A 27,584-nucleotide genomic window follows, 5' to 3' on the forward strand; every position below is an offset into this window, starting at 1 on the left:
CTGTCCCTTGCTGGAGTCCTTGGCTGAGAGGGAATCAGTCAAATGTATAGTGGTAGTTTTGGGAGGTAGTTTAGTATACATTTCCCCAGTAAATTATCCCCGGTTGTGTCCCGATGGTTATATACATATGTGTTTTGAAAATATCTTGTTAACATTTGAGTGAATTCCTCTAAGTGGGATCCTGGGTGGGGTTCCGACCTCCCATCGTGGGCAGGGAGGGACTTGCTGTATGTTCTATCCGTTGTTTCTGTTTTCCAATTGCTTTCTGTCTTTATCTTGGAATGAGATTACTAATTTTTGTCCTGACCCTGGCCGGAGTCCTTGGCTGGGAGGGAAACAGTTGAATGTATCGATATAGTTTTGGGAGATGATATTTTTTCCCTTGGAAATCATCTCTGTTACATACCGTTATTTTATTTTTTAAAAGGAAGAAAATGAGATAGTAAAAAAAAAAAAAAACTACTCTTGATTAATGATCTTTCACGTTCTACACAAGCTGTCAAATTAAATGAAAAAAAAACCCTTCTTTTTCTTCTTTCTTTACAAAATCTCGAAAATTTCCGAAAAATTGCAGAATTTGCGGCAGCAGTGCAAATCAGTGATATTTTGCGGCCGCAGCGATGCAAAAACTTCCATGCCAGTTAAGTAATTTGGTTGAGCTCGGACCCATTGTGCTTTGAGCACACATAATGTAGTGGTCATTACGCTATATAACAGCTCGTTTTACGTCTTCCCTTTTCTTAGTTACAAGCAATCTACTGACCGCTGTTGTACATTACTTTATTTGTGTTACACAGTCAAAATTATTCAACTTAACTAACAGAAATCCTTACAGAAAAGGACCACTATAGGACGAGAAGCAGACCCCCCCCCCCCCCCCACCTCCCTTACATCGACAGCAAAAACACAATTCTAATAAAATCTCTAACCAGCCGTTCAAAGGATCAGTAACAAGAAAAAAATATTTAATTATCCCGACAAGTCGGCTTTATTCATCATGTGGATAGTAAAACAGAAATATGAATATTATAATGACGAAAATATTATGTGCTTCATTCATATAAGTATACAACATTTTATGATTAATCAAATCATACATAAATCTGCATTCACTTATTGGGTGATGATGATGATGATGATATGGCGATAAAATCTTGATTGAAATACACAATGAATTTTACAGGTAAATAGTGTATTATAAAACTGTCAAGATCATAACAAAGATTATGTAAAAGCTAGGTAACATAATGTTTAGACTCTCCTCTCTCACAGACCCGCGCATACATACAAACACCTATCCACTCATCCACCCACCAAAAAAAAAAAAAACCCCCAAAAAACCCCCACACGCACACCCACATGTACATCCAATCCATTTCCATACACGATAAAACCAAATGATCAACCAATGGAGATCAACTATTGAGGCGTTCACCGAAGTGATTGTCACTTTGTCATCAAAACTTTGCCAGACCTGCGGTCAAACCTCCAACATCCGGTGCATCTTCAACAGGTTTCTTCTGGGAGACAAACGAGACACGTTTCGGGATATTATAAAAAATAATAATGGAGATGCAGATGTCGATAATGATGATAAAAATAATAAAGAAGAAATATTTTTATCCTGCAATACAAGTGAAGGTTCTGATAGATGAGGCGATGTGGTATTGTGGTATGGTACTCGCTTTCGGATCGGAAGGTCCTGGGTTCGAGCCTCGCTCGGCGCATAGTTGAGTCCTTGGAAAAGACTCTTTACTCACATTCTCTCACCGTACTCGGGTGTAAAATGAGTACCTGATCGTTAACTGCGTTGTCTGTCGGGAAAGAAATGTATTATCGCCTAACAGGCGTCATGTCTCGTTCTTTATGTCACATGTTGTTTTTGGTCAGGGACCCTTTGTAAAGCGTTTTGAGCACGTTTAGTGGTTATTGCTCTATATAAAAAGCTCAATTTTAAAAATATCAATTGGCACAGCCTGTCGGCACAACACTCATCTCAATGCCCAAGTGACCGTTTATGAGTCCGGGCTAAGTCCAGGTCTCATTTTTAGACCTCATAGTGCTGCTGTTTGATAAATCTCATGAAGAGTACTTTGTTGAAGGTGACCGATGCATAGAATAGAGAACAAATTGTTACTGTCTGTTTCACGCTATGACCTAGATAAGTTGCGGCCATAAATGGTTTATCATTCTGAAGGATATAGTCCAGTATGTGTGTGTGTGTGTGTGTGTGAGAGAGAGAGAGAGAGAGAGAGAGAGAGAGAGAGAGAGAGAGAGAGAGAGAGAGAGAGAGAGAGAGAGGTGCATCCAAAATAAGCCATATTATTTATGTTTACTATATCTGAAAAAAACTCTGACCTTGTGCACTGCACTAGTCGATGGTTTGGGTTTGTTGGAGGACGCGGTCACCATCTTGTTATGGTCAGCATTTAACTGTTTGATTTTTTTGTCATTGGACATCTGGGCAAGCAAGAGGAGAGAAAAATAAAAATTGAACATCATTTACATCACATCATATAACTAAAAACATAAATTTATATAGATAGGTAATTCAGGTTGTTTATTCAAAGACATTAAACTTTTTACCTTACACATATTACATAGAGCACACTAACGAAACCTACTTGTATTGAATTGTCAGCAATAATGAACGCATGTCTAAGTCCCAATCCCCCTATTGATTCAATACAAACTTAACGCATATCACGATTACACAATACGAGATGACGGTTATAACAGGCTTACTTTTGTGCCCACACTTTTTGTTCTTTACGACTGAAGTAATGAACAACCGTAACAAATTTCCAGACTTTGACAACTTGTCATAGCACCTGCCAACAATTTTTCATCTTATAAAACACAACTGTGTATGCAAGAGGAATAATATTATGCCCGAATCGATGAAAAGAAATACAGACTCAAACAAACACACCGACACACAAACAAAGGGCAAGAAGAAAAAAAGATTTAAAACATAAATTCCTCCACCACACCACCATCTATCAGATAAGTTAATGTATCCCTAAAAGCAAGTGAAATCGTAGATCAAACTGTATACCGTTGATGAAACAAACTGCTGTTACAGACAATCATAAGGTGAGGTCATTGACCTGACCTGCCTACTTTCAAATTTAAAAAAAAATCCGTATTTTTTAGGAGGTAAAGATTGTAGTCGTTATAGTAACTTTCAAAATCAACAATTAATACTCGCACTTCAAAAATCGTGTAGTCTGGCATTAATCTTCATTTTCAATAAATTTTAATCTTCGAAATGCTCATTAATTCTGAAATTGGAGTCGAAAATTCGTAATATTACGATTTTTTTTGTAGTAGTAGAGAGGTCATGTGTTATAACTCTGGGGATAATACAATGAACGTTCCTCAATACACGGATAAAAGTTGGTTAATTGTCTATATTGGAAATTCTTCCTAAACACCAGCTGACATGTCAAACACTACAGTTATGGCCAATTATGGTCTTTGTTCTATTAAAACCTGGAAGGCGCCTGGTTCTTATGATTGATATTTTCGGTCGTTTGTACTCTCCTCCCCCCCCCCCCCCCCGCCCCCCCCCACCCCCGAGAAAAAAAAACCAACTCAAAAACAATAAAAAAAGAGACAATCGGACAAAAAAATCTTTGGCAACAGAATTATTTTTCATTTTCTGACTGATAATCTTTAAACTTGTCTGGAGAGTCCACGCGTAAAAGTCTCATCCAGACACTGGCTCATGATCGATCCCACCTGTAAACGATATTCTGGTATCAGAGTAATGGCATCTAATTTTCTTGTCTAAATATATGCTGGTCGTCCATAAAGATCATCCGCTATCCATATAATCTGCCTATACATCCTGCCACTAAAATGGTTATGCCACCTTAATATGAAACCTATTGACTAATAGTCCGCCAAAGGACTGGTTACATACACACTTCCACGGATTTTGGAACCGTAAAAATATGTGTGACGTCACGATTTTTCTTCCCTATTATTATTATGTCAATTAAGTGTAAACGCGATGTATGAGGAAAAGGTATCTTCTCACAAAAAACAAAAAAAAAAAACCCCCCAAAAAACCCAACAACAACAAAACAAAAAATGTTCATCTCAATCTATCCATTAAAAATAAATACAGTAAATAAATACCCCCCCCCCCCTTTTTTTTTTCAAAAACCCCAACTAAACGTGCAGGTCCAGGGCGATACCAAACGGTCTGCAAATGATCGTAGTCTCGGTTTAGAACAAGAATATACCGCCACATTGAAAGTACAAATTGTGGTCCGATACTAATTCTCCGGTCCTGAAGGCCAACATTTCTGCGTCTATCGCAAGCAGAGAACGATGACTTTTGATGTCCATGATGGGAAACCAAGCCCCTATATGTGCTATGTGGGCTAGTGGTATGACACTCGCTTTCGAATCGGAAGGTCCTGGGTTCGAGCCTCGCTCGGTGGATAGTTGAGTCCTTGGAAAAGGCTCTTTAGTCACATTATCTCAGCGTACTCAGGTGTAAAATGATTACCTGGCCGTTAACAGCGTTGTCTTTGTCCCAAAAATTGTAATATCGCCTAACAGGCGTTATGTCCCGTCCTTCCTACATGTTAAATGTTGCTGTTGACCAGGGACCCCTTTGAGCACATTTAGTGGATATTGCGCTATATAAAAGCTCAATTTTTTAATATCTCAGAATGGCAGTATAACAAGTAATAATGCTCTAAGCCATGGCCTCACCCTTTTGAGCTCCGACTTGACTGCCTTGGAATGGGTCTTTCTCTCTTTGGCTTTGCCAGCGAACTTGACCTTGAAGACATTCTTGTTGGGCTTGACTTTGATGGACTTGGACCCCTTCTGGCCTCCTAATCCTTTCTTACCCATGGCTTGCTGTCTAAAGACGTGGAAAATCTCACGTTAATCTATACAGGGGAAAAATGAAGGGGAAAAGATGGAAATATGTATCTGTTAGAAAAATCAGTGTGAAATAATTGATATTATAATATATTGTCTGGAGAATCCACGCGTAAAAATCTCATCCAGACACTGGATGTGTATATTATATATATATATATATATATATATATATATATATATATATATATATATATATATATATATATAGAGAGAGAGAGAGAGAGAGAGGAAATTTTCCCTTTTAAAGTAATATATACGGGGTTGTTACAAAAGGTCATTTTGAAGATTCGACACGAAAAACCCCCAATGATATTAAGGTAATATTTGACTTTAAAAAGTTTTCTCAAAATTGAATTATTACAAATAATCCCAGAAACTGAGAGACTCGCGTCAGGAAGATTAGCAGGAATAACTTCTCGGAGTATTGAAAACATTAGGCAAAGAAAGTTTGCTAGTGGCTTTTAAAACTAATCAATAAGACAAAATCTTGCTCCAAACATTGGGTACAACATAACATAGAACGACAGCACAACTAAATTTCTGAAATAATTGAAACATTTATAGATAGTTCGAAGTTGACGTCACTCATGTCTTTGTTATTGTTTTTTGCCACCCGCGTTTATGAGTAATTCTCACTAAACTGTATTAAAAAGACTATAAACTTTCATGGTTACACACAGTTTTGTGTTTTGGTCCACTATACTTCCGGATGGCAATGTTGTGAGCTTCTTAGCCAAGCGCATACTATATATATTATGGTGAAATGACACATCATTGATTATCAGTCACAACAAAAGGCACAGCACTGCTCTGTGCCAGAAGACTTTGACAGCAAAAAGACAAACAGATCATTCAGAGTCATTCCGATGTCTTTTCGTGGATAACTCTTATAGATCCCGGTCTAACTTGGATAAGACATTGATCAAGCATTAAAAGTTATTTTTTAAAGCAACCCCCCCCCCAAAAAAAAAAAAAAAAACAACAACAAAAAAACAAAAAAAAAAACAAACAAAAAACGTACGGAGAAAAAGAAAACATTAAAAAAGGACTATAAACACCAAAAACAAACAAAAGAACAATACATTAAAAACAAAATATAACATACCGATCAACTCACAAACATGTCTTTTAGCATTTCAGACCGATGGTAAATTATACATTGCTACAGCTTCTTTCTATAAAGCAAGGAAGGTAGGAAGGCAATTTCAATGATAGAAAAGGACGATTGGTTATATAAAACGTGCACATAATTGCACGTCTGATAGCCGGACAAAATTCTGGGCTTGGTTTAATATTGTTGTAATGGGCAGCCGTTTGCGTTTGGTTCAATAGTAGTTCCATTACAACAATAAGACTCTAACAATTTGGGTTACCAGACCTGCAAATAAGTACACATGTTATGGACATTTCAAATTTTCAATTCAAAAACGCTGGTGGAAAGACCCCACAATAAAACAAAAACACCCCCCACCCCCCCAAAAAAAAAGGAACAAACAAGAGAGAGCAAAACCAGACAATAAAAAACAACAAACAAAAAAAAAAAAAAAAGAAAAAAACAACAACAAAAACAAAAACAAACCACAATAACAAGAACAACAAAACACAAAAACAAAAAACACACAAAAAAAACCCCAAAGGGAATAATAATAATAATAATAATAATAATAATAATAATAATAATAATAATAATTAATAATTATAATAATAATAATAATAATAATAATAAATAATAATAATAATAATAATAATAATAATAATAAATAATAATAATAATTATAATAATAAAGACAAACCCAAACAACCCCAAAACAACAACTTTCAACTTTTAATTATTGCCTCCTGCACCGAAAGAAACTTCACAACACAATACTTCGGTCCTCATTTCAGTGCATTTTCTGTGACCATCAGCACTGCATCCAGGTAATTAAAACTCAATTCTAAAGCATGTCAAATTAAAATGCATAACTGGGACGTGGTTCTTTTTCAACTGAAATGCCATACATTTAATGAATCCCTTGAGTTTTGAATGTCATTCGAGTCGTGTTACAAACCGACAACCCAAAACTAGATGGTGAACAGTAGAACAGGACATCGTTCCCGATTGTTTTTTTTTTCTGCAATACCCAAAACAAAAACTCAATGACTCATCGTTCATCGTCTTTCTCTCACATCATCGTCGGCTTCCCATAGCTAGTTTAATGTCTTTCCTCCATTTCGCCGCAATCCACACACCGACGAGAATCAACTTTCTATATAGACCAATGCTATCATATAGACTAATGAATGACACAAACAGAGAGATGAATAAAACAGACATCAACATTCTAAGGCGATTGCAGGATAGAGAGAATCGGAGAGTCATGATCGCCACTGTCTGCATCAGGTTCGGCACCACTTGATGATGACGATGACATACTCATATGAAGTAAAAAGTAAGGCTCTATGTTTTTTTTTAATCAACAAAACAAAACAAACACACATAATTATGAGGAGTTGGAGAGGAGGAGGAGTAGAAGGAGGAGGAGGAGGAGGAGGAAGTGTAGGAAGTTGAGAAGAAGTGTTTTGGTTGCACTTAAATCACACTTCACACCCTATCAGACGATAACAAAACAACGTAAAATACCTATTAACAATGGGCTAAGAAAATTGATGTCAGCTCGTGCGCTATCAACAAGTACGAAATTAATGAGTTAACGAGTACTTCGTGTTTGTATGTTCTGCGTGAGTGTTTGTTTGTATGTATAAGAATATGTTTGTATGGGATGGGGAGGGGAGGGGGGTGGGGTAGGGTGGTGAGAGGAAGGGGCACTAATCTGCCATTTATGATGTACAATTGTACTGTAGTGCTATGAAGTCCCCGGTTTGAGAATTTTTGCCAAGATGAGGGCCATTTAAATCGATCAATATTTGAAGGACGAGTTTTCTGGCCAAATTTTTAAATACGAGTTTATCCAGAGTACGGCAGTTAACTTATGAAAGCCGCTCTCTCTCTCTCTCTCTCTCTCTCTCTCTCTCTCTCTCTCTCTCTCTCTCACACACACACACACACCTGTATGCATGTTTTCGTCGTGACAGACAATATAAATTGGTATGAACAAAAGAGATCCAGCCAGCCTGTATGGCATTTCCTTTGATTTGATTACAAGGAGACACGTTTGGTGTTTGTGTGGCAACGATCTAGCCAACATTTCACGTATGCCTGCTAGTAAGAGATCAAAATGGCCATTATATGGAAGTAAATGTCATTCGTGGCAAGGCATTTCTCTTTAGGACGACGAGATATTCAAGGTGCATTCTCTTCTGGAATGGAGGCGGAAAAGATAATAAACTGATATATATATATATATATATATATATATATTATATATATGAGAGAGAGAGAGAGAGAGAGAGAGAGAGAGAGAGAGAGAGAGAGAGAGAGAGAGAGAGAGAGAGAGAGAGAGAGAGAGCGATTCCAAACTTAGTACGAGAAAAAATGGAGATAGTGTACAACTTAAAAATGTAAATCTGTAGTTATCTCTCACATTGGATAATTTTGGAAATAATTGAGTCATTATTAGTCTTTCGGTGGCTGAGAGATCAGGTACATAATTTTTGAGAATTGAAGAAGGAAGTAAAACCTACACTCCATGAAATATAGTATTACTATGGGCTTGAAAAAGAAAGAGGTGGGGAAAGAGGGGAAAGGACAAATAAATTGTGAAACATTTTTAACAATTATGTCTTTGACAGCTTGGGGAGGGTGGGAAGGTTTTCTTTTTTATTATTATCACAAAGCATTTCATTCAATGAATGCTTAAACAATGTTTAAATGTACCTCCTGTGACTAGAAATGTGACAACACTATGCGATGTTTCTCTCTCTACATGAAGCTCTACCATTGCTTTACCGTACATTAAAAAGAGATAGCTTTTTCATACAGCAACATCCAAAAGAAACGCCAAAAACTGTCTTCCGTGTTTATACAAATACGATCTTGATTATTGATTTAAAAAACAAAACAAAACATTAATTAAATTCAATATCTTATGATAACTAAATAGCTATTTATTTTGAAATATACGAGGAGTAAAGTATGATCATAATAGCTTTTGAAAATGAAAAGTGACAAAAATGACGATCTTGATTAAATGTTTAGCCAGTTGGTATTCGTTTTGTACTCGAACCATTAAGCACCATAATTTGATATCACATTATATGACTTCATGTAATATATCATTTTGGTTGGTCAGGTATTGGATGGGTGGTCTGACACGCTTTTCTTAAATGAGGTCACATTTTCCGTGGGCATTTGGGGTAAATTGGCAGAGAATTATCAAGTATAATCCATATCAATGGGCAAGACGATCTGTAAATGACATAAAGCCAACTGGTTAAATACCAATACTTAGTGTATCACTATAATGCCGTACACTGAAAAAACAACAAAACAAAACAAAAACAACAACAGCAACAAAATTTAAAACAAACAAACAAACAAAAACAATCCCAAAATACTCCCCCCCCAAAAAAAAAAAAACAAACAAAAAAAAAAAAAAAAAAAAAAAAAAAAAAAAAACACCCCCCCCCCCAAAAAAAAAAACAAAACAAAACAAAAAACGTTAAAATAATTGGCTATAAAACCCATCCTTCAAATATTAATGGTCCATACTTAAAGGACGAGTTTTTTTAAGCAACAGTTTCATAACGTGTTATACGTATTTATTAATTATTTTTTTTCGAATACCGCAATGCAATTAAAGCACTTGGAAGTTTAAATATCTAACTCACTCCATGCATGTTCGTTCACTTATTGATTCTTTCACTACACATTCATCCTTTTGCCAAGTCCGAATTTTCAAAGTGATTTTTAATCGATCGTATCCCTGGCAAAATTTGTAGCAAATTTACGACCTTTACGTGAGATAATCAAATAATTTTTATCTAATTTTAATTCCATACACAAATGAACATAAATTTTATAAATTTGATCGAATCATCAACTTATTTTGACCTTGTTTCCCCTTCCAAAAAGCACTGGATCCTACAACAACCAACAATTTACCAAACACCTTTAAAACATGAAACTCACTGAAGAGGAGCGGAGGAAAAGGAAGTGGGGAGGGTGTGGATGAGGATGAGAATGAGGAAGACGATGAAGACGAGGAGGACGAAAAGGAAGAAAATTCAACGTCAGAACATTTTGTGAACTAAAAAAATATCGTAAAATATTTTGCTTCGTCTAGACTTAGCATATCTAATTTGAATTTTTATTATCTTCATGCGAATGGGCGAACCTGGAGCTCAATGGGTAAATAAATAAGATCTGAAAAAAAAAAAATAGAATCCGAAAGAGTCCGCTGTCCTTGAAAACACCCGGTGAATACTCTCCCCGACCCCCTTCAATACCTTTAGGATACATTTGATTTCCCAAGAAAAAAATAGGGTGCCTTTATAAGTTTTGGTTGAAGCAATAATTTTATTCTAACATTCGTATTGTGTTTGCGAAACGAATATTCTGCGACACTTTTTGTTGTTGATTATATTGCTACTTTATTTTTTTAAATCACTGCAGAGAAAATAATAAACTAAAAATAAATAAATAAATAAATAAATAAATAAATATGAGTATAAACCGACTTGTACACGTTTACATGTCTAATAACCAAATACTTTGTTTTTAAAAATAATATTAAAACTTGATACACACTACAACCCACCCAAACACAACAACAGAAGAAAAAAATAAAAACAAAAAACAACAAACCAACAACAAAAACAAACACACAAAAAGAAAACAAATTAAAAAAAAATAGGAAAGCAAGTGATAAGAAAAAAAAACGTATGAATCTAAACCCTGTACTTGTAATCCAACATGCCATTTTAAAAGCAAAAATCATTAAAAAAAAAATAACACTCGATAAACACATTAAAACTGTTACCGTTAATGAAAGATAAAATTTCCATATAGAGTGCTTAACCATTGTGAACCATTAAACCCCCCCCCCCCCAAAAAAAAAAAAACAAAACAAAGAAGAAAAAAAAAGAAGAAAAGAACATAAAAACAAACAAAACAAAACAAAACAACAAAACAAAAACCTCAACACAAAAACAAAAAAAAAAAAAAACCCAAAAAACAAAACATACAAAAAATAACAAAAGAAAAAGAAACTAAATAGTCCAAAAACAAACAAATACAAAAAAAATAAATAAAAAACAAACCAAAAAAACCAAAAAAAAACCAACAAAACAAAAAACAACAAACGAAACAACCCCCCCCCCCCCCCCCGCCAAAAAAAAAAAAAAAAAAAAACAAAAAAAAAAAAAAGAAAAAAGAATGCGATTGATATTATTAATTTCAATATTTGAGATTTGCAAATTTATTAACTTCGTTACCAACCTACTTTCACAAACGCTATTGATTGACTGACACGTTTTAATTTGAAGGAAAACAGTTACCACAAAACAAAAGCGAATAATGTCTGATTAATGCAGTTAAGTGAGAATTACTCATAAACACGGGTGCCAAAAATCAATAACATAGTCCCGAATTGCGTCATCTTCATTCTATCTTATAAAAGAACTAGATGCTTGATTGACTGTTTCCGCGTTCACATGCTTCGATGATAATGGAGAATTTAAGGAAGTGGGGACCCTCAGATTCATTGATAGCTAAGGTATCATAAATAATAATGAAGAATGTTTTGGGCTGAGATCCGTCGTATTCGTCTTCATAAAATAAATGCCTACATTACACTATGCTTGTGTGACGAAATTCAAATAAAAATTTGGAAAATGGAGTTAATGTTCAATGTTATCTTAATATCATCTATAAATCGAAAGCTATTGAAAATCTTTGCGGCTTTCATAGCAACCGGAACAACTATTATAACTTTGTAAACCAAATTTTAAAAAAATATATTTATAAATGTTTTATTTTTAAATTTAAAAACAATAAACAAAATAAAAATTACAACAAATAATTTGTTAAAACTTAAAAAAAAACAAACAAAACAAACAAGCAAAAACCCAAACCAAATCCAAACAAAAACGAAACCTTAAAAAAAAAAAAAAAAAAAAAAAAAAAAAAAGGGGGGGGGGGGGATAAAAGAAGAAAGAACAGAACAAAACAAAATCATAATTGAGGACGAGAGGTTTGCTATTTCATATTAATGGTACCAAAAAAATCACGTCTAACAAAAAAGTTTAAAATTACAATGCCGGGCTTATAAGTGTCACCCTTTCAATCATTGACCACGGTTAAGTTAATCGGACTATAAAGTCAAACAAACGATAACCAATATGCTGTTGATATCAATTGAATAAAATTGTCCTCGTTCCGGACAACCAATTTCCAATACGTATGTGCGCGCGCACACTAACATTCACCAGAACTGCCTACTTTAATTTTTTTGTTTTAATCGTAGTTACAAGGGACAAAAAGAAAAGTCACCTTAAATAATTTTAGAAATAACGTATTTGCCCTCAGCATGATCCAAAAATGCTCCAAAGTCCTTTTAAATGAATCCAAGGAACTAAACTTTCGTTTTCAACAAGATATATTGTGTCAAACAGGCGAATGTAGTCCTGTCGCTGGAGCCCAAAATTCGTATTTCTGCGAAGTTTTCGTAGTACTAGGCAGATCTCCATTCATAAAATCCCGCGTCTACATCATATAATGATGACTATAAATATCGAAATAAGGGTTTGAATTAGTATAGACATTAATAAAAACATACAATATGAAATATGAATAAAAAAATAATTAATACGAAGTAGAAATGAGAATGACAAAACACTTCCCAGAGGATAGCCACGGGGCGGGTACAGCAGCACCACACAAGAACGCACGCACGCACGCAGACATAAGGCAGAAACATAAGATACGCACGGAGAGAAGGCAGGAGGCTTTGACGAATCGGTCCGCCTGGCGGTGCCCTGTATAAAGGGGACGTCCACAAAACAACAATTAATTTACGCTTCACCTGCGTCTGCCATCTTGTCTTGGGTTGCCAACTAATCCATGTTATACATAATGGTTTGTGAACACTGATAACAATCCGAAATAAAAACAAAAAACAACAACCCCCCCAAAAAAAAACAAAACAAAACAAAACAAAACAAACAAAACAACATACGTAACCAAATCTTAAAATATTCCATAAGACCAAGGAGCCATAGTTTAAACCTATAGCATTTAAGGACAAAAGCAACAGTTGCTAACTTATCCTAATATGTCGCAAAGAAGGAGGGATAAAGAGAGAGCGAGAGCGAGAGAGAGAGAGAGAGAGAGAGAGAAAGAGAGAGAGAGAGAGAGAGAGAGAGAGAGAGAGAGAGAGAGAGAGAGAGAGAGAACGAACCCCCCCCCAAAAAAAAAAATTAAAAAAAAAAAAATTAAAAAAATATATATACCTATATTCTTCACAAGGGTATGCGTTTTACGCTGTGAACCCTCGTTGCATCAAACATGTTTTGTTTGTTTTTAAGGGTTTTACGGCGCTTGCAACACATTAGGTCATATCAGCGCCAGTAAAAAGGAAGAAAATGGGATAGTAAAAAGTTATAGACTTACAATTAAAGTACCCAAGAAAAGGTAAGACAAAGGGGAATTGGTTCAAATAGGAAACAGATGTAGATTCCAAGAGCACTCTATCAAAGTGCTTAGTTTGAGATCACCTAAAAGTCTCATCCTGATACAAGCACAGGTCCCAACTAAGAAGAATAAACTCAAATGTTTACAAATCATATAATATAATAAGTAAACTAAACATACTACAATGCATAACAGAGAGATGATTTACAAGGAAATAAATATCATCTCCCAAAACTATAACTATACATTCGACTGTTTCCCTCCCAGCCAAGGACTCCGGCCAGGGTCGGGACAAAACTAAGTAATCTCATACCAAGACAACGACAGGAAACAATTGGAAAACGGGTATGGGGGGAATAGAAGACACAGCATGTACCTCCCTGCCCACTATGGGAGCCAGGATCCCCACCCAGGTTGCATCAAACAACACATACATTAGAACACGAGAGGACGGGGACGCAGACATTTCATTTGAGTTGCTCCGTTTTATTTATTTATTTATTTTATGTTGACTTGTGCGTCGAATGTCCCATCAATAATTTAGCTGCCACGCTACCACAAGCCATAATTAAATGACTATATATTTGCATAGTGAAATCTCTAATCAAGTTAAGTGTTAGATTAAAAATCTAAATAAAATAATACAACCCCCCCCCTCCATGAAAAAACCCCACAAGACATAAACAATTTAATGTAATCCCCCAATCAAGTCTATCATATCTACCTGGAAACCCAAAGGTAAAGGGAAGAAGTAGTTCCAACAAAACGAAGAAAAAGAAAAGAAAAACAAATCCAAAAAACAAAAACAAAACAAACCCCTCCCCCCCCAATAAAAAAAAACACAACAAAAACAAAGACAACAACAAACTAAACAAAACACAAAAACAAAACAAAAAAGACCAAAAAAAAAAAAAAAAAAGGAAACATCTTAGATCTTGCGGAAGACAATCTTCCTATTTAAAAAGTAGCAAGCAAGTGTTATTGTCGATTTAAGCATTAAAAAAAAACAGGGATAAAGTTAGATTCCACGAGTTTTAAATATTATTATGACTGAAGAGGGCTAATTGGCTTTTCCTGTGTCTATTGCATATTATCATTATTATTATTTTTTAAATCGTCTTTATCCCTATTTGACAATTTGCATTTGGCAACCTGCTGCCACATTGGTTACAGTTACAATTATACATAAAAATGGGCCTGTAGGAAAAGAAGCGGCGGAATAAGATAGGAAAAGAATCTTATTTCTGTTTATTGTAAAGTTACATGGTATAATAATATATTATCTCTTTTATGTTATACGCGATGTCGTGCGTGCGTATGATTATAATATTATCGTAGTTAACCTACGTACCTACATTTCATTATAAAGACTGGCATCAGTGCCTTTGGACATGTTTTTGTTAATTGGATTCTTTGGGATAAAACGAGCGGTAGTGCAGATGTGGTGGTGATTGTAGTAGAAAAGTGGCTTAGTCTTATTGTTTTAATTACTATAGTGAATAGTTGTATCTTATTAATTTCTGTTGTATAATTAGATTTGTGGGTTATGGCAGCCTGGTCGACCAATCTCTCTCTCTCTCTCTCTCTCCCCCACCCCCCTTTGTGATAACATACGACTGCTGTTGCTACTACTACAGCTACTACTGCTACTACTACTACTACTACTACTACTACTACTACTGCTACTACTACTACTACTACTACTACTGCTACTGCTTAATAATAATAAAAAACAACAAAAACAACAACAACAACAATAATAATAATAAAATAATAATAATAATAATAATAATAATAATAATAATAATAATAATAATAATAATAATAATAATAATAATAATAATAATAATAATAATAATAATAGTAAACAACAAGATTAAGATCTTTGACTAAATCATAATTACTCGAGGAGACCCCTGTTGAGAATATGTTTCTGAAAAAGAAAAGTAAAGAAATAGAAAAGAAACTTTTTTTCTCTCAACATCTCTCTCTCTCTCTCTCTCTCTCTCTCTCTCTCTCTCTCTCTCTCTCTCTCTCTCTCTCTCTATTTTTCAGTATAGATACTTTAAATGTAACTACATGAGACAAATTCCGTATCAAGAATAAGCAAATGGAATCGCCAGTTATAATGAATCTGGATTCGCCTCTTTGAAGAGCAAAACTCTGTATGTCTTTTTCTTATCATAAACCCTTAACAAGGTAAAAGTGGGAAATTTTCCACGTTAACGTCTACCGTCTTCCACGTGAAAGCAGAAGAGCGTGCAAACTTGAGTTTCATTGGAGTCCGAGTCGCATCGCTGTTACTGCTTTCTTGGTATAAACAATCCTTTCTGAGTTTAAAGTATAAAATTAATTATAAAACAAAAACAAACAAGCAAATAATAAACTATAAAAAAAACAACAACAAAACAGATTTGAAAGAAACCCAGTTCCGCCTTAAACGTTTTTATTTTCAGTTCTTTATCATTATATATAATATATTTATTATTATAGATATGACAAATTTCTTGGGTGACTTGTAATCTGTTGTGACATTTTACCAGTTAGGGCAAGCTGGAGGTGACGATTCCATGTTCAACAACGACACCTGGGCAAAAATTATACACAGAGGACGACGACATCGGTGCCGGAGAGATAACGACTTCATTATGTTTGTAGACATAAAGTGACAATAACACACGGGGTACTATTGGAGGAAGCTTTGTTGTGTTTTTTTATAACCTATTCAAAATTAATTGTTGGAATTATTATGAAAGCAAAAAGCACCACCACCATGTATAGTACACGGATTATCACTGGGCAACCACAGATGAGGGCTGTGTTCATTTTACTTCAAATGTGTATAATGTGCACGACGATAGTTGCAGGTGAGTGTTAATTAATTTAAAGAAACTAATGTATTCAATATAGAGCACAGTACTCGCTGGATTCAAGTACGTCGAATTCCAGGAGACGCTCTACAATGCGGTACTCTGGAGCTAGTTGGGTGACCGAAGTTTTATCTATAACATTAATAAGTTGTTACCGTCAGTGGCATCGGATTGCCGCGTGTTAGGATTCTAGCACGCTTTTTGGCTTCTCTCGGGAGTGTGCTAGAACCCAGCGAGTACTGTACCAAGCATATGTGTGTGGCAAATTTTAAAGACCACAACTTTCCAATCCTGATTATCGTCTTTTCTCTGAATGGAGGAAACGGTCTGGTTCGACTCCCGCTGTGAGCGACGCAAAGTTAAGTCCTTGGAAAAGGCTCTTTACTAACATTTCCTCACCGTGCTTAGGTATAGATAGAATGCGCTTGGCCAAGGAGTTCACAACATTGCCATCCGGAAGTATAACGGACCAACACACAAACTCTGTGTAACCATGAACTTTTATAGTCTGGTTAATACAGTTTAGTGAGAACAACTCACAAACGCGGATGGCAAAAACAATAACAAAGGCCTGAGTGACGTCATCTGCATACTATCTATAAAACGAGTACCTGTCGAAAATAATTTATTATAATTGGATTCAGTAGTCTGATGTCACGCGCCCGGCAACGGCGGCCATCTTGGTTCTAAACAAAGAAAATCTTTACTTTTTATTCTTCATGCTGGCGAGAACTTTTCATTCCCTTTTCATATGCCTTGTGATCAGAATGTGTAAAAGTCAAAACATGATCAAATTGATGGGGTTTTTTTCCTCTGGATACGCTTTTAAGCTCGCCGGAGAAATATTTCATACGGCGTCCGCCATTGTTCCGATAGTTTAGAGCCAGTGTTACTAAGTTACCATACGTCATTAGGAAGGAAGTGACGGTACGACTATTGAATCCTATTGCGCCCCAGAGCGTCATGTCGCGTCTCATTAGGTTAAGAGTTGATGTTGACTTTAGGCCCATAAAGTGCTTTAGCACATGCACTAGGGGTATATGAATGCTCTATTCCATTTCTTTTTCGCGCTTTATTTTGGGGGGGGGGGGGGGGGGGGTTTATAAGTAATTAATTTGTCTCTGCCCATGTCGTGACTATTTTCCTCCCCCCCCCCCCCGAAAACGATCTCTCTCTCTCTCTCTCTCTCTCTCTCTCTCTCTCTCTCTCTCTCTCTCGGCAAGGCAGAGGTTGCGGAAACAACCACAATACGGATTCAACTGCAGTATCTACAATTTCTGTGTTGTTTATTTTCTCTGGTACTGTCCGACGCCCTTCACTTATAATTTATCCCCTTAACTATAACTGAAGACCATCATGCACCACGGCACGTTGGGTGTTAGGCAGGGATGTACCGGTCACTGTCCGCCTAGGCATCAAATCAACACTGACAGAACATTACTAGAGCGCTTCGTAATAGCAGAATGACGTGCCTCTTAAGCCATGCCAACCTACGATTTAAGATGATGGCCCGGTATACAGTCTGACATCCATATACTGTCTCTAAACTCCCGAAAGAAACGGCCATCTCTTTTTTTAAAGGGGGAAAAAGGAGGAAAAAGGGGGGTGGGAGGGGGTGGGGAAGCAACATATAATATGACAACAATACGATGACCGACGAAACAACAAATTCCATCATTAAACAAAACATTTTTTTTCTTTCCAATGCAAAGACAATTAACTCCGGACATTTCTTATTTTATCTTATATTTAAAAAAAGCCAACTCGCTTCCTTCATCTTACGTCATTGTCTTACATATCGCCGTACAAACAATATTATAATGTCTCGACACTACCGTCCGGAACTCAGACAAAACACTTTTATTTGGCCAGAATTGTATTGCTTCAAAAATCGACCGTTTTAAAATGACTCCCAACTTGTCAATAATATGTCTTAAATTTGATAATTCAAAGAAATCTCAGGGTTGACCTTTTTAAAAATATTAGTATTTAAAGAGTGTTACTTTGAACGATGGATATTTGAGGTAAAAGTTTTCTAGCCATTATGAAATAAAAGCGTTTTGTCAATGTGTGTTAATATGTGGAAATAATTAAAGGCAAGTTTTGCAAGTTTCTTCATACAATGGCGACGGACGGTTCGCATAAAAAAATGTCACTTTAAAGTTTAACTGGGGTGACAATGATAAGGTTATGTTATTTCTACGGGACAATTTCAGACTTAATTTGCAATGCAAATCTCAGAAGTTAAAATTATTTTAAAACCTCCTTTTGATTCAAATACTTAAAAGTTTAACGCCTTTCATGACATGTTTATGTCTTCATTGATGGGGACTGAAAATTGAGAATTAAAAAAAAAACAAAAAAAAAAAACAACAATGCGTTGTTGTTGTTGTTTGTGGTGATGTTAATGTTGTCTATGTTGCTGCTGTCCTTTATTTTGTATGTGTAATTGTGGACCAGTGGTATGACACCCGGCTAGAAACCTGTGGGTTGTACGGGTTTGAATCCCGCTGTGAGAGGCGCAAGGTTGAGTCATTGTAAAATGCTCTCTGCTTACATTTTCTCACCATACTCAGGAAGTGAGTAACGCCTTGCCTCTGCCGAAATTAGAAAACGATACAAGCTGCATGTCTCGTCCTTAAATGATTGATGTTTCTTTTCGCTTGGGACTCCACGGAAAGTGCTTTGAACACATTTAGAGGATATTGCGCTAAATAAAGACCTTTTTTTTAAAAAAAAAAAAAAAAAAAAAAGGTTGATGCAAAACATGCTTTCATATCTTTGAACTTGCTGTTATATGCTGTTTCGGTCAAGTGTCTACCGTGCAATGATAATATTTCACTGATAAAAATCTGAAAAGAAGAGTATGAAACAGTGCCAGTGTAATAAGGTTTGAGGTTCACTCCCCGTTGGAGGAAGGCTGATTTATTTCTTTTCTTTTTAGCTCTGTCTACCAAGTTTCATACAAACCTTTTCAGATTTTATACTAAACCAGGGCCTGCTCCCTAATTAGTCATTTATATATATATTTTTTTTGGGGGGGGGGGGGGGGGAACTTTGATCATATGGTTTATATACAAAAAATAGTCCTTCAGAGCCATTAGGCCCATGGAACCGGAGTTTATCCCTGTTTCTATAGTGTCTAAAGGACAATAGAAATTACTCGCTACCCTTAGGATAGGACGCTAGCCTATCTTAACGTTATTTCCGCCAGATCTCATAGATCCAGCTACCCAATCATTGCTGGGAGCACAGGAGGTCGAAAAATAATAAATCTCGACTTCACTCAAGATCGATCCCGGTCCCTTTCGGTGTGAAGCGAGTACTCTACCAAACTGAGCTTTCGACATACAATTAATATTTCATATCAAATATTATAAGGTTAAGGACTTATGCAATACATCATCCTCGGATTAAGGCGATGTTTACGAGGTCATAAAATTTAAACGTGTATAATTATATTCAAAACGGATACAGTGGTATCCACGTAAAGTCAACACTCTTTAAGTCAACTTGTGCTTAAGGTCAACACCACTTTTTGGTCCCCAAATTTATGTTCTTTATCTAAGAGTGCTCCATTGACAGTGGATAAAGCCAACCAATCTTTCTGGTCCGGTGGTGTTGGTTTTATCAGGATTCCACTGTAATTCATTATTATTAATACGGTCTCAGAATAAATAATTCAAATAATTCAAAATGATTGAACTCCCTAACAATAGAAATTAATAGAGAATTTAATATCAGCATTCAATAACAAGCTTAGAAACTCAACTCCGATATTCTAAGGACCCTTTACATACATTCAATTCTAAATTTGAATGGCTGCAAATACAAAGTTCTTCCTGATTTTCTGTTAAATTACTAAAATAACCAGGCACATCCGTGTGTAGGTGTCTGCTACTCTACACCAAGAAAGACGTTATTACATCCTTTAATAGCAAGAGATTGCCCACATGGTTATCATGGGAAAAAAAGAAGAAACCAACGATCATCATCATCACCAACAACAAAATAAAGACCCGCTACCCCCCCCCCCCCTAAAAATAAAAAAAAAGCAACAACAAAGCAAAACAATGGTGCAAATAAGCAAAATAAACACAAAACCAAACCAGATCATGGTCTTATTCCGGAACAAAGCCACAAAGCCACACGGAAAATGTTTGGGATCTCACACTCAATCACTTTGAATGGAGAGTAGTTATTTTGTTCCAAAGCAGCACTTTGATACTTTGGATAACTAACCCAATGTATTGACGATGCATACAATTATCAGCGAAACAAAACAAACATCTACCAACTTTATTGGACCTAGCCATTCCGAAGACGAAATATCACCAACCAATTCCTAAATAATTGGTACACATCAGAACAAAACATAATCACAAACACACACACACACACACACACACACACACATACGTACACACACAATGACACCTATTTCACGACTAGTGATTCCATTCAATGCGACGCATTGCTTTGTCCACACCATCTGTCAGTAAAATGAATTTGCCGACAAAAACCTGTAAAAATATACCCTTTCTAATGTTACCCTTTCAAACGCAATTTCAATCAAGTTTTATGAAAAGAAATCCACCAAAGAGGGCCCGTCAGGTCTTTTGTTAGGTAGATATGTCAACAAAAGGGACTCCCTACAGGGCACGTCAATAGACAGATAAAACCGCACACCAATATAAATGGCTTCAAAATATATATTCTAAATGCATTGAATTTTTAAAAAATATATATATTCTTGTTTATTATAGTCCTATTATCCAGTTATTCGCAATTCCCTCCCTATCAAATGGTATGCAACCTTATTCATTCATTCCCCAAAGACAGATTTTAAAATATCGCCTCTGGTTTCACTGGGAGCAATTTGTACGTTTGGCGAAACTTAATTGATTTCAATGATTAAAAAAACAAGAAATAAATAAATAAATAAACCAAAAAAAAACACAAAAAAACAAAAACAAAACAAAACAAACCACACAAAGCTCATGGACACTCACCTGTCGCTTAATTTTTGCCGAGTTACCAGCTTGTTTAATACAGTGCATTTGTAGTTTTGGTTACAAAACCACTACCATGTTAATTAGTTCTAGGTACCATGTATTATTTGAATACTGACTTCGTAAAGCAGACCCCCCCCCCCCCAAAAAAAAAAAAAAAAGACAAAACAACCCCCCCCCCCCCCAAAAAAAAAATCCCAACAACCCAAAACAATAACAAACAAAAAGCTAATAAAATGCCTCCAAAAGAAACAAAACAACACCCCACCCCCACCCCCCCCCCAAACAAAAACAAACAAGCAAAAAAAAAAAAAAAAAAAAGGAATTTAATAAAATCGGAATCAACAAAAAAGGAGCAATATATCTATCCCTATTTCTAAGAAATGCCACTTTAAAAGGCTTTAACCCATTAAAATCTTTTAAATTGATATACATTTACACCCCCCCCCCCAAGTTTTTGACAAAATGGGCATCAATGGATATATGAAGGACAAGTTTACTGTCCAAACTTTTTCAAAATATGATTTTTCAATTTTTCAGAGTACTGCAGTTTTGTCTCATGTTGTATTTATTTAGACGTAAATGAGAACAATTTCCTCCAAAAAAAAAAAAACAAACAAAAAAAAAAACAAACAAACAAAAAATGATTAAAAGAAAATCCAAATCTGGAGGGAAAAAAACTGGGTTTGGCCAAATTAGCTTTTTAAAATAAATCTGTGTACACATATAAAATAATTAATGACATTCACAACATTTCGGACGACATGACATATCTATCTAATGTTTTGATCAAGGTAATCCAAGGCCTAAACACGAAACTACATGAGGGAAAAATGTATGTTCTCTTTCCTTCCTTGACACCTGAAGCAAAAACATCCTCGACGACCGCCTTGTCAACAAAACACAATAGATAATAACAAGCTTGACACGATAAACAAAAACGTGTCACAGCCTTTCTTTTCTGTTTTCATTACTTATTATGTGACCCAATGGCTCGAATCGGGCTGATCTACAGGTTTAACATTTGAATTATAGCCAAAATAAAATAAAATATATTCTTGGGTAGATTTATTACAGTAGCTTCATCGGGGACAATGGAGATACGATGTCTCAAAGTAATAAATAAATCAAATAAATCATAGGCATCTACATCATCCCGACAACAATAGGTACGGCACCGTTTTAAGGCCGCGGGTCACACACACACACACACACACACACACACACACACAATAAATATATATATATATATATATAAAATATATATATATATATATGTATATATATATTGTCTTAGCCATCATTTCATTAACAGAGGGTCCCGATAGATTAGTTCAGGCCTGCCTGCCCCCTGAAAAAATTGCCTGAAAATCCACGAGACGTTTGGGTCCGGGTCCCGGGCGTAGCCCTGGTAGGGGGGTCAGGGGGACAACGCCCCCCTGAAGCCAAAGCTTTTTCAATATAACATCTCAGAATTTTACAAATTCAATAGGCTGTGAAACAAAATGAAAAAAATTTTTTTTTTTTTCCGGCGGAGCGAAATTGCCGGAAATGCCGGCAAATTTACAGGCATGTTAGTTGGTAGAGCACGCACTCCACACGTCAAAGTGACGGGATCCCCCCCCCCCCCCCCCGGTCCATCCACCAGTGATTGGGTAGCTGGGTCTGTTAGATCTGGCGGAAAGTACTTTGCGACAGACTAGTGTCCTATTCAAAGGGTAGCAAGCAATTATTGCTATAGTCCGTTTCATGCTACAGAAACCGGTATAAACTCTAGCCCCATGGGCCTAATGACTCTGAAGAACTACACTTCATTCACAGCAAAGGAGAGTGTAATTTTCTGTTCGTTATAAGGTATTTGGGACTCCTTTGAATTTTTTTTTTAAAGAGTTCGAATTATTTCAAGAGAATATAAAATATATATAAAATATGCATAAAATGTTCCTTGCTACGCATGACTGGGGGAAAAAAAAAGAAGGGGTGGGGGGAATAATCTGTAATTTGAATAATTTGTTGTTTCATATTGAGAGACAGAACAGAGGGATGTAACAAATTTCAACCTTTAATGTTTATCTTTATAAAAACTGTAACATTAAAAATATGACGATTACAAATAACAAGAATACTCCAATAACAAGTCACTCTCAATGAAAATAAGAATGCTTTGAAGGCATTAACTCATCCAGTGTCATAAACGCGTCCTCTTTCAGTCTTGTCAAAATGAAAGATAAGATCAGATAAGATAAGATAAGATAAACGTCATTAATCCGAGAAGGGAAGTTACATACACAACTGGCAGTTTTCGCTAAGAGAGTAGACTTCATTGAAACTGCCAGGTTAGATTTCAACCTAACTCGACAGGACAGGGTTAATAAAATATATTGTTCCGATTGGTTTACTGTGCACGGCTTTTATAACATTATAATAACCCGGCTTCACAATGGCCACGTTGGATACAAGACAAAATTTTTAATGTTTAAAGGCTCCGAACAAACTGTTGAATTACAGGCTTTCCCTATTATCATAAGTTATGACAGCAAAGGTATTTATTTTCCTTTGAACATTTCATCCATGCGTTTCTATAGACTCATTCATCTCGATGATTCTAACGACAAGACTAGATTCCAATTTTGACGACGTGATAATTCTGTAGGGCCTCATGAATGATAATAGGGAGGGCGATAGACATCGGATGAATGAATACATAATTACGACAGAAAATTCATGTAATGTGTATTTGTTGAAATTATGAATGAAAAGCGTGGATAAAAATTCATTATGAATATTCATCTATTGAGAATGTGGGAATGTGATATGAGCCTGAAATCTGATTTTTTTTTTTTACAACGGAAAAATGTCTCTTCACAACCTACCAACTGTGGTAAACTGTGGTACATCATATAGCCGTATTTGTCGGAATACACTAGATGTGGAGTATTGAATCAGTAATCACAAATGTGAAAATTTAGTTAAATGTATCCACTTTACCGGAAAGAATTAAATTTAATTTCTTCTGCGCAAAAAAAACCAAAACAATAATTAAAACAAACAAACAAACCAACCAACCAAAAACAAACAACCCCCCCCCCCAAAAAAAAAAAAAAAGAAATAATAAAAAAAAAATAAACAGCAAAAACTAAACACACACACACACATTTAAAAAAAACGACGTAAAATGAACAAAAAACAAAACAAAACAGAGCAAACAAAAAAAAAAACCCTCCAAAAATAGAGAAAACAACAAAAACAAACAAACACCCCCCCCCCCCCCCGCTAAAATTCCTTATTTCTCATTGTATTTTCACTGCTTTATTCCGACGTAATACTGGATCGAGGGACAAAACACAATTTGTCTCTTGATACATTGATACATAAATGATAGAAATGAGTAAGATGGAGTGAATTTAATAGAAAGACATGAATCATAACAGTCTTATTTGGGCGACAAAGACATTTACACGTTTTACTTGAAGTACTTTTTAATTTTATCTTTTTTTCCTGGAATTCGAGGGCAATCGAGAAATATTTTAGGCAATAATATTATTATCCGAACGTCATCCAATGAAAATGAATGTGATAAATACTTATATACCTATGTATTTTCAGAACACGGGATTAGCTATACTCTACCAAACCCACCACAAGCAAATAACCAATAACATATATATTTTTTGAGAAAAATAAGAATTTCACGGGAAAAACACGTATCAAACTTTTAAAAATGTATGTTTCCTGCTTTAATTTGTATAAATCTTCACGTTAAAAATACTTTAGAATTGATGTAATGATAGTGCCATTCTTTGGTTATATATAGTTTTTTGGATTCAAATGATACCTCTGAAACTTTGGATGGAAAATAAGAATTTGAAGAGAGAAAAAAAAAAGAATGAAATATCCAAATTAGACCAAATTGGGCCAAAAGAAAATATCATTATACCGACTGAAAACATATTTAGTAGCAGGTTTACTCTACCTAAAAAAATAAAACCCCAAGAGGTATTATTTACTTGATTGCTACTTTAACTTGACGTTTATATCCACTAGTTGTGCTCAACGCTCTGTACAAGGGGTCCCTAACCGACAGCAACACCCAACACGAAGGTCGAAACATAACACCCGTTAGTGTTAGACAATATATTTATATATATATATATATATATATATATATATATATATATATATATATATATATATATATATATATATATATATATATATTTATTTATTTACTTATTTATTTTTTTTTCTTTTTGGGTTGACAGAGACAACGCTGTTAACGATTCTCGAAACCAGGACCTCCTTATCCGAAAGCGAGTGTCATACCACAAGACCATATAACCGCTCAAGGGTTTATACAAAGTTAACCCATATCAAAAGCTTATAAATCTGGATACCACACGGCATAATCAATCACCGTTGAAAAAAAAAAAAGAAGAAAAGATAAATAAATAAATAAACAAATACATTTTTAAAATAAAATAAAATAAGAAGCGCTCGACAAAAAGAAAGACAATTTGAAATAAGGAAAAGAAGTGGATCTCAAGGACAAACCATAATGTGTGTATCTTGCTTAAGACCACGTCATCTGACTGTTAATCAAATGCTGAAGCGTGAAACGCATTCTTCATGGTAAAAAATAACAACCCCCCCCCCCCAAACAAACAAAACAAAACAAAAATAAATAAATAAGACAAAATTAAAACAACATACACACAAAAAAAAAACAAAAAAAAAACAAAACAAAACAAAACACATACACATCCATACACAAACCAAAACTAAACAAACCAAAAAAAAACGCACTAGTTCATAACACATCACAGACACACAAGGTTACAAAATATTATGTATTATCTACGTTATCAAAGGGGACTGGCCACACGTCTGGGATTCTCTAATGGGGAGGAGAAAAAAACAACAACCCAGAAACCAACCAACAAAAAAAAAACAAACAAAAAAAACAAACAAAACTATAAACAAAACAAAACAAAAAACAAACAAAAAAGACACCCCCAAAAAAACAACAAAAAAAAACAAAAAAAAAACAAAACAAACACACAAACTCCAAAGCAAATAAACAGAAACAAAGCAAACAAAAAAAAAACATCCCAAAATAAACAAACTCAAAACAAAGTAATTTTTAAAAAAAATACTTAAACATGAGATTTCCATAGATCTTCCTTTAAGTCGCAAATTTTGCGTGTTTGAAAAGTTGGGGACCATTAATCTTATGACATAGTCTGGGTAAAATCTAAACCAAAGGTGCTTAATCCCCGACCCATGCTGGGTGATTTTTTTTGGGATTGTTTTTTGTTTTCAGATCTTTATGTAAAATCACTGTACGCTCTCTAAAACTCCCATTGTGTCAAATTCCAAAAGAACATTGTAAGACATAAATAAGGCACAATAAGAAAATGAGAATAGCGTTTAGAGTGTAATTCAAGATCACAATACTTCCAAAACATGACTAAACACATTTTCCTCCCAATTTTTACTAGAAATATCTAACTTGTGATGCCCATGGATGATAACGACATTTTACTTGTTCAAATCTCAAACACGGGGGACTTCAACGAAATCTCGGGTTTTAGACATTTTTTGAAAATTGATGGTGATTTCAATCGATAGATACTCTAAAGAAATCTCAATCATTATTTTCTGGCCAAAATGAAAAAAAAAAAAAGCGTTTAGTCAGATTACGCTGGAACATCTCGTCTTCCCCCCGCCCTATGCTACAATCCAATTTGATCTCATTACCAGGCTTTTCAAGAAAGTCAAACATCATGACGACATAAATCAAATCCGAACAAAACAGGTTACGGTCTTTGATATCCGGCATAACAGTCGGGCATCCGATTTCAGACATCGTCAACATCAATGTCCCATTCATCAACCATCGATGTTACAAGACGATATCTATACTATCTATTACACGATACTGCCAAACACTGACAAAAACCCCAAAACAAAACAACTTTATAATTTATATTTTTGTTCATTTTAGTTAGAAAATTTTGAATATCAATTGATAAAGATAGCCCCTAACTTGTCCAAGCTGTCGAAAAATATCAAACTTAAAATTTATTTTAGACTTTTCAACAACTGCGTAAATTGGTGAGTGTATGTTTTCTGGCCGAAATAGATTTAAAAAAAAAATTGTTTTGTCAATACTCGGCGGTTAAGTGTTGTTGATTCGAGAGAAATCTTTGTGTTACTTGATTT

General features: G+C 35.2%; 2 protein-coding genes across 15 annotated transcripts in view; one reads left to right on the forward strand and one right to left on the reverse strand.

The window, feature by feature from the left end:
- Nucleotides 1–964: 964 nt before the first annotated feature.
- The window catches only part of LOC144977111 (uncharacterized), a 56,031-nt gene continuing 29,411 nt past the window's right edge, over nucleotides 965–27,584 (reverse strand). Inside the window, exons 3-5 of one of the 3 annotated variants that reach the window (XM_078921930.1) lie at nucleotides 4,732–4,913; nucleotides 2,359–2,460; nucleotides 965–1,520 (exon numbers count right to left, since the gene is read on the reverse strand). In XM_078921930.1, coding sequence (XP_078778056.1) covers nucleotides 1,458–1,520; nucleotides 2,359–2,460; nucleotides 4,732–4,875 — 309 coding nt within the window. In that variant the 5' untranslated portion in view covers nucleotides 4,876–4,913 and the 3' untranslated portion in view covers nucleotides 965–1,457. The remainder of the gene's footprint in view (nucleotides 1,521–2,358; nucleotides 2,461–4,731; nucleotides 4,914–27,584) is intronic. The other 2 variants (XM_078921931.1, XM_078921932.1) reach the window with 2 other exon arrangements.
- The window catches only part of LOC144977110 (uncharacterized), a 34,352-nt gene continuing 21,405 nt past the window's right edge, over nucleotides 14,638–27,584 (forward strand). Inside the window, exons 1-2 of one of the 12 annotated variants that reach the window (XM_078921918.1) lie at nucleotides 14,638–14,746; nucleotides 15,974–16,347. In XM_078921918.1, the coding sequence (XP_078778044.1) occupies nucleotides 16,230–16,347 (118 nt within the window). In that variant the 5' untranslated portion in view covers nucleotides 14,638–14,746; nucleotides 15,974–16,229. Of the gene's footprint in view, nucleotides 14,945–15,679; nucleotides 16,348–27,584 lie in introns of all 12 variants that reach the window. The other 11 variants (XM_078921929.1, XM_078921920.1, XM_078921926.1 and 8 more) reach the window with 11 other exon arrangements.

This window comes from Berghia stephanieae, chromosome 7 (genome assembly GCF_034508935.2).
Source record: "Berghia stephanieae isolate SIO BIC M18660-M18661 chromosome 7, UCSD_Bste_1.3, whole genome shotgun sequence".
Taxonomy (NCBI): domain Eukaryota; kingdom Metazoa; phylum Mollusca; class Gastropoda; order Nudibranchia; family Aeolidiidae; genus Berghia; species Berghia stephanieae.